The sequence below is a fragment of the Xiphophorus couchianus genome, chromosome 20, assembly GCF_001444195.1.
Source record: "Xiphophorus couchianus chromosome 20, X_couchianus-1.0, whole genome shotgun sequence".
Classification (NCBI taxonomy): domain Eukaryota; kingdom Metazoa; phylum Chordata; class Actinopteri; order Cyprinodontiformes; family Poeciliidae; genus Xiphophorus; species Xiphophorus couchianus.
The window spans coordinates 15,399,289-15,415,958 of NC_040247.1; the positions used below are offsets into that span (position 1 = coordinate 15,399,289).

The 16,670-nt window shown below is 37.4% G+C and overlaps 2 protein-coding genes and 1 long non-coding RNA gene across 3 annotated transcripts; 1 reads left to right on the forward strand and 2 right to left on the reverse strand.

Moving 5' to 3' along the window:
- Nucleotides 1-799: 799 nt before the first annotated feature.
- perm1b (PPARGC1 and ESRR induced regulator, muscle 1b) lies at nt 800-8,580 on the reverse strand. Its single transcript, XM_028001983.1, has 4 exons — nt 8,464-8,580; nt 4,729-7,260; nt 2,572-2,688; nt 800-2,226 (listed from the first exon to the last, which is right to left on the reverse strand). The coding sequence occupies exons 2-4, from the start codon at nt 7,238-7,240 to the stop codon at nt 2,138-2,140; spliced, it is 2,718 nt and encodes a 905-aa protein (XP_027857784.1). The 5' UTR covers nt 7,241-7,260; nt 8,464-8,580; the 3' UTR covers nt 800-2,137.
- On the forward strand, nt 1,798-12,473 carry LOC114135065 (uncharacterized). The gene is made up of 3 exons (XR_003593534.1): nt 1,798-1,812; nt 7,427-7,428; nt 11,338-12,473. It is a non-coding gene; the product is annotated as an uncharacterized LOC114135065 (long non-coding RNA).
- c20h1orf159 (chromosome 20 C1orf159 homolog) lies at nt 9,372-16,561 on the reverse strand. Its single transcript, XM_028001984.1, has 9 exons — nt 16,402-16,561; nt 14,626-14,706; nt 14,455-14,539; nt 13,430-13,525; nt 13,297-13,353; nt 13,077-13,211; nt 12,960-12,985; nt 12,852-12,870; nt 9,372-11,082 (listed from the first exon to the last, which is right to left on the reverse strand). Exons 2-9 carry the CDS (start codon nt 14,695-14,697, stop codon nt 10,988-10,990), a joined length of 585 nt encoding a protein of 194 aa, XP_027857785.1. The 5' UTR covers nt 14,698-14,706; nt 16,402-16,561; the 3' UTR covers nt 9,372-10,987.
- Between the last annotated feature and the right edge of the window lie 109 nt (nt 16,562-16,670).

The window sequence follows — 16,670 nt, forward strand, 5'->3', positions numbered from 1 at the left end:
GCTTTCATATATTTTTATTGGGTGAATATGGCATATAATTAATAAAGGTTTTACAACTCCAGGTTTTAGAATGTTATTTAATGAGACCACAATAAATTCTCACGTAACATTTTCCACCTTTATAGTGTAATATATATCTACCATTTAACTGAAAAACAAACTAATCTGTTAAATGACAAATGTAAACAACTAACAAAATAATTGCATGCCTGCTTGTATAACTGATGCTGTTACAAAAGGTTTCAGCATTCAGTCTTTTTTGAGAGTTTATCAGCATTTTTACATCAACTTAACCTTCTGTCTGTGAGGACATCTCTTGTTCATGGCACATACTAATTAAGTTTATCGGATTTAAAATCTTATTTGCTTACAGTGAAACCATACTTTTGCTTATTTACCATACTTATAAAATAAAACATCTGACTTCTTCAGATGTGAAGCAAGATCGATAGATTTAATTTTCACAAAAAGCAAAAATAACTCAAAAATGAGATACCGCCATCTACAATTTGTAACTCAATAATTTCATCCACCCCAACAAAATCCCTTGTTTCTCCTAAAGAAAAATAACCCCACACCATGATGGTGTCACCACCATGTTTTACTGCAAGCATAGTGAGTTGGTGATTCTCAATGTTGTTTTTGTGGACTAAAAGTTCAAATGTGGTTTCATCAGATCACAAATTATTCTACAACAGGTGTGTCCAGGTCCAGAGCTACCGTCCTGCATTATTTAGGTGCATCCTTCAAATCAAATAGTTGAATTTCCTCATCAGTAAACCAGCTCTGTAGAGCCCAGTCATTTGATTCAGCAACATTTTATTGCAGTAATAGTCACATAGGTCAGTTATATGTGGAAAATCATTTTTTTAAAACAAGAAGGTATTGAGATAACCATTGAACTGATTTTTATCTTTTTTACACATCCAGCAACAAAACCGTTACAAATATATGCACTAATATGTTTAAAGAAAATACGGTAACAGCTTTGGCCATTTTAAATATAATATAGAAAGTGTTGTTGCAAATATTGTAAAAGAATTACCAATAATATAAGTCATTATGTTGTTGGCTGTTATGGTGAAAAGAAAGCACACCCTTTGTCATTTCCAAGATTTCTGTTTACAGGGATTCTGCGCAGTCTTTAAAAAAACAGTTGAAAAGTGTTACAAGAACATGTTGATTGACCTAAAGAGAATCATAGCAACTTTTTTTTGGACTGTTGAAGTCAAAACTGTTCTTTTACGGTCCAGGAGGTGCAGACAGTTTTGTCAAGTCATATCAAGGGTACGGAGATATTTCTTATGCTATGGTGTTGGGCATGTTTCTTGCATACAAAGGATTGTGGATTTGTTTGAATTCATAAGAAATTTTGAAGAAGTATTGCCTTTTGTCAACGAACAAATGCTCAGGTGTGTTCAACAAGACAGTGATCCCAAACATATCAGCAAGCGAGCAGCATTGTGGTTCCAGACCCACAATATCAGTTTTATGAAGCAATCAGGCCATAGTCCAGTGGAAAATGTGTGGGGTGACATCAGATGTGCATTTCCTGAGGTAAAACCAAGAAATACAGAGCAACAACGAGATGCTCACAGGTGACCAAAGTTGGTCAACGTAGATGTGAAGCAGCTCTCAGAAACTGTTTATAAAGTGAAATATTAGTTTAGTGATTCAGATAAAAGCTCAAACTTTTATCTGTTTTAAAAATAATTATTTAAACAGCAAACAATTAACACATATAATAATATTTTCTTCATGTTTTGATTTGGAATAGATGGTTTACCAATACAGACATAAAAGTTATTAAAAGTATTTGGAGCTTTGCTGACTGTTTTTTTTTTAACACATTTATGTTATTTTGAGCAGAGATGTACATTGCCAGCACTGGTTAGTCATTAAATACTAATTCAGATTTTTAATTTACTGAATCCTGCTTGTAGTTGAAACTGATTATTTGGTTTGTTTGTTTAGTATTATGGGGTGTTCACAGAAAGACTCCTCTCCCACACAGACTCCTCCTTTCTACTTCACCAACCTCCAGCTACTGTGTAGCTAATTGTGAATGTTTTCTGTGTTTTTAATCAACGTGGACCCAAGTGAGAATGTTTACAGTTTCTTCTTGTTTGTGTTCCTGTCAGAGGTCATCTCTGGGAGGGTTCTTCATCTTCATGTACTGCCGCAGGTACTGGATTGCAGACAGTGCACTCACGTTTGCTAGAAGAGCTGAACAATAGTTTAAAAGTGTTAATTTAGTTTGATATCCATCCCTGTGTTTGTTATCTTCTAATTACATTTTTTGCAGCCTAAATACCTAGAAAATGTCAGTATTTGCTTTAGAATGTTTTTCAGCTGCAAAAGTGGATTGTTGGGTATGACTATGTTTTAGTTCTGCAGGTTGTTTCAATGTGCCTCAGAATGACAGTGTAGTTGATAAACAGTAAAATCAAGAAAAATGTAGCAAATAGGTAGATTCTATAGTATTAGAAAATTATTTTATCTCAGCTAAATGTTATTCTTTAATAACATTTACTTGTCTGTTGTTAGAATGACAAAGGAAACGGTTCATACCTGCTTTCCAGGCATCTGCAGCCTCTGGATTAGAAGATCTTAGCACCCAAGAGGCAAAAGCAATGCAGACTAAACACATGTCTGACTGCTTCACTCTGGAGAAGAGGCCTTCTCGCTCTGTCAGAGGAATAAAATAGACTTTTAAAGAGAGATTTGTCATGTGTGGAATGCAAATCAATCAATTTGAGATTTGAAAATTACTTTAATCTCATTAAATGTAACATTATGGAGTTGATGTATTAGTGTATTGTATACTGTGACTCTCAAAAGTGTGCACACCCCTGTTAACCAAGGCAGGTGTTAGAAATGCAAAAACAGAGTCTATGATCAACCATTTCAAAACCTTTTCCACATAATGTGATGTTTATCCTCGACAAATTAACTTATAAACAAACAAGTCCAAGATTTAAAAAAAACTAAATCTTGAAATAACAAGGTTGAATAAATCTTCAATTAAATGTATTAAAGGTAAATCTTCAGAGCTTTAATAAATTGGTGAAGCACCTTTCGACTTAATTTGAACATGTTTTCTGTCGGGATAATGTCTGGACACTTGTTAAATAATTCCAAAACACAAATTTTCCTCTCATCAAATCAGACAGCATCAGTGCCACCCTGGGCAGTAAGCCATGTTGCCCATATCAAATGCCACTACTGAGTAGAAGCGACACAGAGCAGCAGAGAACAAGTGGCTCCACATGTTATGTTCTTTTTTTAATCTCTGACGTGAGAAATTGGGTATATGAACAACGTTATCTCCAAGTTCACATGGTTCCGGTTGCAATGTGGAAAACTATTAGCATGCTCAGGAGCCAGGCTCAAAATTGACAAAGAAAGCTAATTACGATGTATTTCTCGTTCGCATTCAGACACCACAGGAACATGTTAACTAACAGCTTGTGTACTCCTTTGGAAATATTCAAATGAAAATAACATCTATATTACTGTAATTTATGTGGTAGCAGCCAAATTAGACTTTGATATCAGGGTGGACGAGAACCTTCAAATTTCCACTTGAAGTCTCTAATTCTAAGGACTTCCTGTTTATTTTTCCAAACTGGGCATTATTAGGCATAATTCTGCCTACAGTTCACCAAGGCCAACTGAACTGGTCTTGGTGAAATTTCAGAATAAGGTTAAAAATTTTCTCAAGAATTTATTTGTGTATTGGTGATTTAAAAAAATGAAACTGTTTTTGTCTCATTTATAAATTTCATTGCAGAAACATTGCTATTTGTTCATTATGAAATATTTCCTTTTTGTATCACATTTTTATGTGAATGCTCTGAGAAGACTAAATCATATTTAAAGGTGAAAAAAAAAACACCATCACCTTTATAGGTGATCCTGATTAGACTGCATTTACCCAGCTGTTCAATATTTTACAATTAACTGCTTAACATGGTATCCTCTAACAAAGCAGTTAACATTCATTGAAGTGTATCTTGCCATTGTTAGGCTTAAAACAGGACACACTAATGGAGAAGTTGACACTGAGCTTAGACTGTCAGAGTGTCTAACCATCATAATCTGTTGCAACTCAGTAAGTTGCAACAGCGACACCGAGACTGGAAAGTCATAGCAGTGGAAATCCTTTGGCCACATCCCATGCTGATGACAGCTTAATGATGAACTGGATGATCAATGGCACTAAACTCCAGATCCATATAAGGGAGACGAAACACCAGAGTTACGTTAGACCATTTAAAACGTTGGGCTTTCATGGGTTTTTTCCCCCCCATGAAAATGTTTGAAATAAAGAAAAAAAATGGCACTCTAATCATTCAACTTTTGCAGCGCATTATCACTTTAGCATGAACATTTCACTACGTCCACAATTTTCACCCAAAGGTCAAAATTCCCTAACTTTTTGCGAGCACTTAATGTGTCTGTGACATTTCAAAATCTTTCAATATAACTGGATTTAACTGATTACATATTTCAGTATCTAATTCAGTCATAAATTGGATCAGTTGTTTTTTTGTGTGTTTTGAAACATTTCAAAACTGAAAACTGAAAATTTTATGGAATTAAATGTCTTTCATGTGCGAGTTCATGGAAAACCTGGTATTTATAGAAGTGATGCTTGTTATAAAAAAAATTCAAAGCAACTGACATAATCTGCTTTTTATGACAGCGTTGCATGCTGGGACTTACTTGTTGTCCATATAGTTTCCGAAATCCAGCATTGCTCATCCAGCTCTCTGAACTCCTGAGAAAAATCCAGACAAGCTCTCCTCTCACTGAATGATGTTACTGCCTGATTCTGACTCCCCATCCGGATCTCTTTAGTGTCAACAGGAAAAATCCAGGCACCTGACTCGCTGCAGCAGATGCTGCCTTTGTCTGGAAAGCGAATTTTCCTCAAAGACAGAAAACTTTTCCAACTGTGGGATCCACCCACACCTGCTGCTCCTGAGGATCTGTTCAGACTGCCATGAAAAAACGAATGAGATATGAGTCTCATTGGAGACACTCTGTCCACTTCCTCACAGTTTGTTCTCAGGAAAACGTGCGGATTTGGGAATGTGAGGTCTTGGATAGCAGGACGAGAGCAAGAGAAGATTGGGATGGGTTTCTCTGTGCTACACTGGAAAGGAGAGGTCCATGGATCTTCTCTGAAGGTACAGAGAGGAGAGTGAAAGACACGAGATACGAATATCTCTTCAGGATCACGAACAGAAAGAAACTGTGATGATGTGCTGTCGTCATATTCTGTGAAAAAATACTCAAAGATTTCCGGGAAGGATATTCTGTAATCCTGTAAGTCTGTGTGGGATAAAAAAGCCTCCAGAGGTTGAGCCGCACTAAGAGGCAAATTGTTCTGGTCAATACTAAGAGAAGGTAGTGGAGCTACGTCCTCTGTGGTGAGAGCCTGTATGTTGTACATACTTCTGCTTTTTGTCATCCTTCTTTGACAGGAGATCATATTTTGGAAATCTTGACAGTCAAGACTTTGGTCTAGAGCAACGGGGGTTTCTCTTCGTTCGTAATCAGTGGAGTCGTCCTCGTCTAACAAAAGACCAGAGTCACTTTGTTGGGATTTGTTTTGAAGGTCAGGGCTAGAGTTTTTACTTAAATTAGCAAACTGCCAGGGCTCTTCCTCAAAATCTGAGGTTGAAAACTCACAAACTGACCAATCACGCTTGGATTCATCTGGCTGTGTGAAGTAGTCTGAGTCTGCGGCGTCAGATGTGTCCATCATTGAGCTATCAAGAGGATCAACTTGGCTGGGGTCTGTAGGAAGGTTGCTTGCGTCGGGCCTTGCTGTTTCCTCTGTTAATCTACTGCTTCTCCCCATTCTGATCTGCAAAATATCGTTTATAGTCAGTTTTTCCAATTCATCCCAGAACGCAGAGATTGCATACACTGGCTGAGCCTGGCCTGCAGCTTTGGCGAATGTCTCTGGGCTGTCTGCTGCAGAGCAAAGTGACTGAGTTGAATCTGGACTGAGCTGATCCTTCTGGGAGCCACCAGATGGTGAAGGTGGTGGGTGGGTTTCAGAACATGTGTCATTTCCATAAGTGAAGCTTTCATCTGGTATTTCTGGGGATGGAGGAGTGAAAAGGGGCTCCGGAGTGGCATAACCATCATAATTTGCTGCTGTTGCATCATTGAAGAGAGTCAAGCTGAAGTTTTGGTTGTCACATGTTGGGGATAATGGCCATTCCAGAGGGCTGTGTTTAATGAGATGCTCTTCAAGAGGATGCTGAGCTTCCTCCACCGATTCAACAGCTGACAAATAGCTGTCAGAATCCCAGCTGCCAGTGGAGGAAAATTCAGCACCATATTGAAGCTCTGAACATCGCAAGCACTCCAACGCTGTCGGTGAGGGTGAAAAGCTGTCATAGGATGTGTGTGCTGAGCTCCCTGGCTCCCATTTGTCTCTGTTCATTGCTGCAACTGACCGAGAAATAAGCGGTTCTTCTGATAAATCTCCAGATTCCTTATTTTGGTTCAACTGAATACCTCTTGATTGTTCACGCTCTCGTTTGATATCTGAATTTTGAAAATTTTCTCCCTCACCAGGTTTGTTTTGTTTGAGTTTTTTTTTATCAGAGGTAGAACGCCCTCGCCGCCATGCCAGATTGTCATTCACAGTCACGAACCAGCGCTCCTTCTCCGCTCTGCCTGTGGCGTCTGGCTCGCTCACACTCGGCGCTGCTTGTTTGCAGGAAAGTAGGTCAGGTTTCTTGTTGGATTTGAGGTCACTTGTCATTTGTGCAGCTCCATCTCTTGACAACATTCCTCTCCCTTCTGAATTGTAATTGCTCGGTGGATTTGTTTGTGGCGTGTTAGTGTTGCTGTCACTTGTCGTGACCAGAATTTCTTGTGCAATATCTTTGTGTGCAGACTTTGTGGAGATTGTGTTTCTTTTTGAACAGCTGACACCTATTTCCCCCTGTTTCATACATGTTGCATCACTTTGAAAAAGCTGCCCTAATAGTTGTATGCCACCTGTGCAGCTCTCCTCGGCAGTGTTGCTATCTGTACTCCCGTTTGTCTCCGGTTGGCCTGTGTTGAAGTTTCCTGAATCCTCCGAGTCGCTGAGGCTGGAATCATCGGGGTAGGCAAGCGAGGCCTGCAGCAGATTACATTCCTCGCTGTCATCGTAGAAGCTACTCCAGTCATTCTCTGCAATGTGAATGCTGTGATCCAAATCATCCATGCTTGAGGGTTCACATTACTCTGAAAAACAAAGAGAATGAAAAAACGTAGTTTCAGTCTGATTGGAAATCAACTGCTCTTTGGGGTTATATGCACTTTCCAGGTTCAGATTTCCAAAGGTTTTCAGCCCTTTTTAAACCAATAAACAGAAATGTTTATCAATAATTTAAGACATACATTTCAAAAGTGGTGAGGGTTTTTAAACGAAACCTTTAAAAGTAGATGGATGGGCAAAGTAGTGCCTTGCAAAGGTGTTCACCAAACATTTTCACATTTTGTCACCTGTCAACTACAAGTTTTGCTGCATTTTAATGGGATTTTATGTGATTGGCCAACACAAAGCAGTGCAAAATTGTAAAGTGGAAAGAAAATAATATTTCATCTGAATTTATGCAAGAATTAAATTACACACAGGTAATAGAGTCTATTTGCTAACTAAGAGACCTTTGAAGGCAAATTGTTTCACAGAATATTTTAGGGGTGTCTTTCTCCCTCACAACTATGAACTCCTGTGTTGATCTATTACAATAAATCCTAATAACACAATAAGTTTGTTTGCAATATAATGAAGTGCAGCAAAACTCAGAACTTATTTTTCACAAGGCTACTGAAAACAATTGGATAAATAAAGAGTTGACATGAAAGTGTTTTCTTTTTCCATAATTATCTAAACCTGAAATTTCCCTGTATTAAATTATACACAGACAATGGAGGATCTCTGACTGAGCTGTTTGCTTGATACAATGGACCTAAATTTAGAACAGGAGCATTTGGTTGTTATCACCTGCCATGTTGGAAACTAGCAAACATTACCTGTTTTACTGTTAATAGTAAAGCAGAAAACCAATTCAAAAGCAATGCAGTCACATGCCAAACCCCAAAATACCCCCACAGCTCCACTCTTAGAAAACAAGTTACATGATCTGGTAGGGGGGGGCAAAGAAAGCAGGGGTCCAACAGATCAGCTTAACAAACAAGATATGGGCAAAAGAAATTACACAGATACTACACATATTCATTTTTTAAAAAAATCCTGCCTTAAATGTTATGTTCTTCATGTTTTACAACTCGGGGAGCTTTATCTGTGGGACAAATACGCTTAAGATCCATATAAACAAACCTATTCAGCTCTCACAGCAAGGTCACACTGTTCTACATTAATCATGAAACATGCAATATTCTTTATAAACTCATTGATGTGTTAAGCAGTACAGAAGATCCTACCTGCTGCAGATGGACAAGTCATCCCGTGTGAAAGAGCTCTCAATGTTTTCCTGCTGGACATTTCAACTATGATGTCCATCTGTCCTTGCACATGTCCCTCCGTGGCCCTCCACTCCGCTGGTATAAATAGAGTAACGTGTCCTTGTCACATGTAGCTTTCCATGCTCACCAGAGGTGTGACATTTTACTTCTTCTAATAATTGATAATAGTAATTACTTACTAATAATGACAATTCTACAATTTAACAATGATGTTGAGTCTCTAAAAAGGAAGTGAATTTTTTTTTAGTGATATTTTTAAGAAGGTACACTATTATTTTATTTTTGCTGGTGGCAAACAATAACTGTTTTTGACTAAAAAAGATTTCATGTGAGTCAATGCACAATAACCATTGTTTACAAGTCATGTTCTGGGTGTTCTCTCTTTTAATATAACAACTTGGTAACATAGCCTCTCCTCCATGCACCTCAAGAAGCTAGACCAGGAAATTAATCAGGCCAGTAAGATTTTAGGTGTGTCACAGCTCTCGTTCAAGAAGTGACAGTACACAGTCATAATCAATGAATCAGAATATGTGTTCAGATGAGGCTTGTTTGCCAGTTTAATAATAGTCCTGTCCAAAAAAAAAAACTGTTAGGGGATGAAGGTCACATAATCACATTGGAGATTTTGGGTTGCAACTGGACAAGTTGTGTAATGTAACTTTGTAGGGTTTCCAGTTAATGAAAAGAGCAATGAAATCCCAATACAATGCATTTATCAGGTCGTTTTACACCTTCAGAAGACCTAAGTTAGATTCACAACTATAAAGATTTCCAAGTGGATACAAACATTAATACTTAACTTATTTTCTTTGCATGTACATCAGGGAACCTTCATATTTAACTCTAAAAAATAAAATACAGCCTTTTGATTAGAGAAAGATTTATTTTTGCAAATTATACATCTTCTGAACTTTTATCATGGCAATAAAACAAAAAAAGGACATTACAAAAACACTCCATTTGTATAAAAACAATATATGCACATATCAAGCTTTTGTTTTACTGTACAACAAATGCCATAAGTAGCAAAAAGGATGAATAGCTAAGGAGTGACGACTGCAATTGTGTGACTTGAAATAGTAAAACACATGGCTGCCATAGGGTTGTCAAAATAAAACAGAGCAGACTTAGATGAGGAGTAGAGATACAGTAAAGGCCACTGGATACTATTCAAAAATCAAAATCATCACAGATATATCATCATCAAAAGCTCCTCAGCTGTGTTTAAAGCTCATAATGGCACAATTATCACAGTAATGTTATCATGCTATTTCCTTCTGATATTTGGCAAATTAAATATTAGGCAAACAGAATTCATGATGGAAAAAATATTGCTGCATCCTGGAGAAAAAACAACAAGAAAACAGCTATACTTGGTAAGATACTTGGAGTTTTTCTATTAAAAAGCACATTTTCATCATAAGCTTGGTACCTTAAAGTGCACATAAACGTAACAAAGGTTACGTTTTAAAAATATAAGTTTGAGTCTAAACTGAACTTTGCAGAACAAATTCAGTTGTTTAATTTGATACAATGATTTCTTCAATAAATATCCTTATAAATATTATGATTATGAAAGCCAGTGGAATGCAGTTCATGACAACTAGAATACATGATAAACCTCAGTTGGTTACAAAAATAAATACAATGTCAACAACGCAAATTACAAAATTAAAAGATAGAAATATTGATCCATACAGTGCCTCTTGGAATTTTCCTTGATGAATTCTGACCCACCAGAAGACCAATATTGGTTTTATATAAGCAATAAAAATCAGTGCACAAAGCAAGAACAGAAGCAAAAACAAGCAGGATCAGTAGAAAAAGAAAAAAAAAAAGAAAAAAGAATGTTAGTCAGTTTGCTTCACAAAAATTGCAGCTGCCGAACCCTTTTAGAGGAAAAATGTAACTATTATATGCCAAGTTATTTAGATGGAGCTGCTGAGCTCATATTCAGAAGCAGCAGATTAAAAACAGCTTATTTTAAAATGTGTTGCAAACATAGAAAAGTTTTTCTATGTTTGCAACACACCAGGCTTTTCTCTGGTTTAAGCAGCTAATTTTCAACTATTTCAAGCATTTCAAACACAACTAGCCAACTCTGAAAAAGGGTCTACAATGCCCCTCTCTATACTTGGCACTTAATTTATTATAGTGATCTGGGGGAACAAAAAGAATCGGGAAGTAGGGATGAACCAATAAAATTGGGGAAACAGTGTGTCAACTAAAAACTGAAGTCATTCTAAAGATTTTCACTGGAAGAAAAAGTTAAAAAAAAAAAAAGAAGTGATTTTCCAGTGAATTCAGAGTATCAGTGCGACAGGTTATTGTTAAAAACACAAACAGTGTCAGCCTTAGTGATACGAAGGCAGGAGCAGCAGCAGTAGTTTAATTTAGCCAACATTCCCAGAGTCAGCTGGTCTTCCTTCAGATCCTTCCTGAGCTTTCCTCCCTACCTGCACCAAACCCATCACTCCTCCTACAAATTATGCACCTGAGTGGCAGCTGAGGTGGGGATCGTGGTGATGTTTCGCGTTGAGGGCCGCTCCCTCCTCACATATCTTTGCTTCCTCCCTGCAGAAGGAAAACAATGCGTTTAATTAAATGTGCTCTGAAATCAGAGGACTTTCTGCTGACCTTAGGAGTTTTGAATCGAAGCATTTAAAGTTGTCGCTCAGCTTGAACATGACTAATTTAAACAGATTTGTATTTGCATTGTCCTGCAGAACCAGGTGAAAGGCTGAGGAGTGATACGATTTAATCACTTGAAGCAAACATATTGGAGTAGTGACAATCTAAAGATGCAAGACTTTTAGAACGTTATTGAAGTTGGGTTGTGCTGTGGTGGCGCAGGGGTTAAGCACAACCCACATATAAAGGCCCTAGTCCTCAACGCGACCGTCGCAGGTTCGATTCCCAGCCTAGAGACCTTTGCTGCATGTCTTCCCTTCTCTCATTACATCACTTTCCTGTCAATTAACTATCAAATAAAGGCCACTAGAGCCAGTGAAACCTTTTTAAAAAAAGAATGTCATTGCAGTGCTCATTTTTAATTTAAAGGCATTCCGTTTCTTGTGTGATGTACTCAAAACTCTCCTTAAAATTTATTTGCATTTCTTGAATTTGTCCAAATTTTGTCACATAGACACCAAAGTCAATTTGTTTTATTTGGATTTCATGAAATAGACCATCATAAAAATAATTTGTTAAATTAAAGTAATGCAAGGCTTTGGAGGATTGGTGAAGGAACAACATCATGAAGACCAAAGAACACGACAGCTTAAGGCTAGAGTCAGTTGAGACAATCTGTTAACAGAACAGCCAAATCTTGTGCTCCACAAAATCTGGCCTTAAGAAACAGTGGCAAGAATCAATCCAGTCAAAGGAGGGTCATATGAACACCTGCATAAACTTTGCCACAAACCGTTAAGGACAAAGCAAACAGGTGGAAGATGGTGCTGTGGTCAGATTAAACTAAAATAAAACTTTGGGCAACATTTAAAATGGCCATGTCTAGCAAAAAGTAACAACACACATCACTGCAAACACACCATCCCAATCGGGACACATGGATGTTCCTAGGATGATGATATGAGCTGAGCCTTATTTAAAATAATAATAAAGCAAGTTGAGATATTGTTGGTAAATGTTAGGATGATGATATCAGCTGCGATTAGTCCAACTTTTCTTCTCCCCTCCATTCGTGACCTTCAGCATTTTGGGTTCTGTAATTCATGTCCGGTGTTGGCATTTAATGAGACTCAATTAACAGGTGAATATTACAACGTAAATATTACATGTGAGCTCCTGACAACTACTGCAGATCAAAGTTTCGTTTATATTATTTATTGCACACACTGATGCTGTGATGATGAAGATATATGTGTGTTAAATTCTGCAGCTCTAGATGGGAAGTTTTTTTCCCCACCAGAAACTGATCAGAGCTGACAAGAAGTTGGAGGGAGCTAAATATTTTCTGAAAGATGGACATCCAAAGGGAAGTGTATTTTTGTTGACCCATTACAGAAAATACGCTGCAAAGTTGCAAGTATAATGTGAAAACCTTCAAGTGTATAAAAACTTTTGCGAGGCTCCGTATGAGCAATCTCATTATTTTAATGACTGAACCCTCACATGAGTTAAAGCTACGTAATCTGGATTCCTGCACGACTGTTTCTGAAAACAGTCGTGCAGGAACTGACACAACCTTAACAAAAAGAAAACATTTGAACTGCTGCAAAACATCTGTAGCCAAACATTTTAGGCATTGCTTAATAGCTACACAACATTAAAACCTGTTGAGCAAGATCTTAAAACAGGTACTTTACAGACAGTCATCTTACCTGAAGGGATCATAACTGCCTGTAAGGGATAAAAACAAAAAAGCCATTAGCTTCTTTATGATTTCTAATGTTAAATTAAAATGTTTGGAAGAAAAAAGAAAGATTTACCGTCTCACTTGGTTGAAATATAAAAGCTGTAAATAGTAAAAAAGGTATACATAAGATAAAAAAAAATACTAAGAGCCGATTCATAAGAGTCTTTCCTCTGAGCAGACTTGTACTCACCTTTGTTTCGCCGGTAGAAGAAACCAGGCAGCCGGTTGGAGCGTTTGAGGTAGAAAAAGGAGGCAACAGTGAGAATGAGAAACATACTGATCAACAGAGTTCCCAGAAGAACGGAGGCCGCCACGCCTGGGCCTCCTGCACAAAAACAGGAAACAACCCCCACTTACAACGCTGCCAGAACTCAGAACCTGGGAGACGGGTTTTAGTCTACCTTTCTTACCAATTTTAGGAATGACAGTAGTTACTGTTGTGTGGTTTTTACGCTCCAATGTGTAGTCTAGAAGAACAAAAGTCAAATTATATATATATCTATTAAAACTCACTCTGAACAATTAGAATTAAAAAGCTCTTACTGTATGTGCAAACGGTTACATTCTCCAAATCCACAGCTGCAGAGTCACAGAATATGCAGACCACGTTGCTGTTCTCCAGCAAACGATAGAAGCAACCTGCAGAAGATAAGCAGTGAGTATTTCAGCATTTAGTATCTTTGATAATAAATCAAATAGAATAGAATAAATTATAATAAGCTAATATTCAAACTAACGTTACCCTACAAGTTTTTGCTTTAATGTTGTTAAAATTTTAAAGTCTCCACAAGCACAAGAAAGAATATTAAAAAAGATCTTCAAACCCCTTGAATACCAAGCTTCAATATATTCTTTTGGTAGTTACAGCAAAAGGGGTCTTGAATTTCTTTACCTGTTAAAAATCTGAGGCCTGTTTAAGTGATGCCACTAAATAAAATTCAACACAACATATGGTCATAGCAGTAACACCACAATTAACATCCCAAAGCGGAAACATGTCAGTAGCTTTCTTTTCCTGCCAGGACATGGAACAGAAGTCTGGAGTGAAAACACAGAAATCTTGGAAGAAAACTTGACATTCCTGATATAGGTTGCAAAAGACTCAAGGCAGAGGTGGAGTTTGACATTCTGGCAGAACAGTACCTCTAAAAATACAGCCAGAGCTGCAATAGTATGATTTGTATCCAATTTATGTGTTAGAATGGCATAGTCAAAGTCCAGACCTAGATGTAACTGAGAATCTGCAGACTCAAAAATCTGACTGAGCTTGAGCTATTTTACAAAGAATGTAAGTTTTAGATGTGCAATGCTGATAGAGACATAATCCGAAAGACTTGCAACTGTAACAAAAGTTAAAGGTGATTTAACAAATTACAAACACGAGGTGTTGAATACAAACTATACGACACACTCTTATTTTATTTGAAAAAAAAAAAAAGGTATTTTTCTTCTTCCAGTTCACAATTATTCTCAACTTGGTCACATATAAACCCAAGAAAAAAAAGCTAATTGAAGATTGTGGTTGTGATGTGATGGAATGTGGAAAACTATGAACACTCCCACATTACCCGGTTCACAGTGAGTGTCATTAGAGCACGAATTGTTCACTTTCTGCTTCTCTCCACAGCACTCCACAGAGTTATGATGTAGGGCCTGTGAGCAAAGAACCAGGCTTGGATTAATAAAGCTGCACAACCTCAACTGCACATAGTAAAAGCAGATTACCATCCGTTCTGTACCTTGGTTACAGGCGTCTCCGGTCTGATCAGGATCACAGAGGCAGCCAAGACCAAAAGGAATGACAAACCCATACTTGAACCCTTGAAGATGAAACAGATTTAATTTAGACATAAATCAATGTTCCAAAGCGAGATAAAACCTTAACTCATAAACTCTCCTGTGGAAATAATCATGGTGACACATAAAGACAGCTTCTTTCAGGCACCAAACAGATCTCACCTAGCCTCAAAGTAGTTTAGCTTTAAAGCTAAAACTCAGAAGTGCCTTCTTAAAGCTGCAGAGTGTAACTTTTATAAATATATACATATATATATATCTTTAGACATTTGTTGAAACTGTCAGCATGTCGTAACAGTATGGTATGAGAAAGATGATGCGTTTAAAATAAAAAAAATTTAAAAAACGAGCTCCTCTGCCTTCTCCCAGTGCTAACTGGGAACAACCAATCAGATCCAGGAGGAAGGTCTTAGCGCTGTCAATCACCCTTGTGCGCGCTCTACTCTTTTCCCTCTACCTCCAACTCTTTCTCTCTATTACAGTTTCTTCCTGACAGCAGAAGAAATATTTTTTTACACTACTGAGAAATAGTTTTGCTTGAGGAGCTCTGACTACATGCAGAGCAGGATATTAAAAACAAAGTTGTTTTTTGCAAATATCTTTTATTGTCATTACAATAAATACTGTCAATCAGAATCAACAAATTTAACAAGTTTGACCATCTCCAGTTCAGTTCAAATTGGAAGAATTGATTATTTCTAGCACAGTTTCTTTTACAGTGACAAAAAAGACCAACATTATTTTGGTGTTATTAAGAAGCACAGACAGTTGTGGTTACACCGAATAAAGAAAAACATGTAGATACTATTATTAATGTTTTATATCCTGCATTTTATTTCTGTTTATGATATAACTAAACTGCTCTTCCTCAAAATAACTGGAAAAAAAGTTCAAATGTTCATACAAATATTTTTAAATAAAACAAAGACAAATTAATGCATTTCATTTTCAACATATATCCGCCTATCTTGGTCCTCAGATTTCATTTTCTAGCCTAGCTTTCTCTAATTTTACAATCAAGGAACTATTATAAACTGATGCATTTAGAAACTCTAAAAATAATAGATGTCAATTTTAATGAAAAAGAAGTCAGCTTGTTCAGTGCTTGACATTTCAATCACCAATGCAAGAAAGAGAAATTTGCCTTTTTTTGGTCAGCAAACTCTTATTTAAATGATGAAGATGTACTTTTATAACAGCACAGCTATTGTAAAATGATTTTTTTCTTCTTATATTTTGTTTTTTACTTTCTTATGAGTGGTGGAGTTTCAATGAGTAAGCTATGATTCATATTATGCTTGTTCAACTTGTTTAAACTAGCCACTTTTATATATATATATAAAAAAGTATGCATGTTGCAAGGCTACAGTAAACATAAGCTGCGTTTCTTTTGATTGCATCTGCATCTCTGCCAGCCACGTTGTTGTGTACAGTAACAATGTAAACAGAGGAGCAGCAGGTTAGCGTCAGCGGGCTGATGCACCAGGTGTTGAGCTAGCTAGCACCTGCCCTAATGTGAAATAATAACCAAAAGGTACGAGCAGGCAGAACCGAAACATCTAAACCAGTGTTGCATAAGAACATCTAAAAATCCACTTGAATTAGTTTAATCTCATCAGTTTGAATTACAGAGACAGAACCGTCTGCTGCGTGCTGAAACGTAAGAAAGTTAAACTCACGCGCCATACGGCGGCAGGCTTCGGCCTGACCGAACTCACCTGTATGGGTTAAAAAGCCGCAGGTCTGGTCTGCAGCAGGGCTGTTACCACACAGTCACTGGTGTTCGTTGGTGGATTTGTCATGGATCCACCTCTGTGACTGTCTCAGACAGATAATCCCACGACTCGGAGATACTCGTTTTAAAAAAATGTGGCAGGCTGACTTCCGGGAGCGATTTTCAAAATAAAGTCCACACGCCACCGACTGCTTCTTCTTGGTGGAGCTCAACATTTCTCTGCCCCTGAAAGAACCTGTTTCTCTTAATTCC

Bases quoted from the DNA above. Each gene is read 5' to 3' on its own strand.
- c20h1orf159 (XM_028001984.1), bottom strand. From the start codon at position 14,697: ATGGGTTTGTCATTCCTTTTGGTCTTGGCTGCCTCTGTGATCCTGATC. The intron at 13,354-13,429 runs GTAAGAGCTTTT...TTGTTCTTCTAG, and splicing joins TGTAACCGTTTGCACATACA to ACTACACATTGGAGCGTAAA. The intron at 12,986-13,076 runs GTGAGTACAAGT...TACTATTTACAG, and splicing joins CTTCTACCGGCGAAACAAAG to CTTTTATATTTCAACCAAGT.
- perm1b (XM_028001983.1), bottom strand. From the start codon at position 7,240: ATGGATGATTTGGATCACAGCATTCACATTGCAGAGAATGACTGGAGT. The intron at 2,689-4,728 runs GTAAGTCCCAGC...TTCCTCTGACAG, and splicing joins GGAAACTATATGGACAACAA to AGCGAGAAGGCCTCTTCTCC. The intron at 2,227-2,571 runs GTATGAACCGTT...ACTATTGTTCAG, and splicing joins TGCAGATGCCTGGAAAGCAG to CTCTTCTAGCAAACGTGAGT.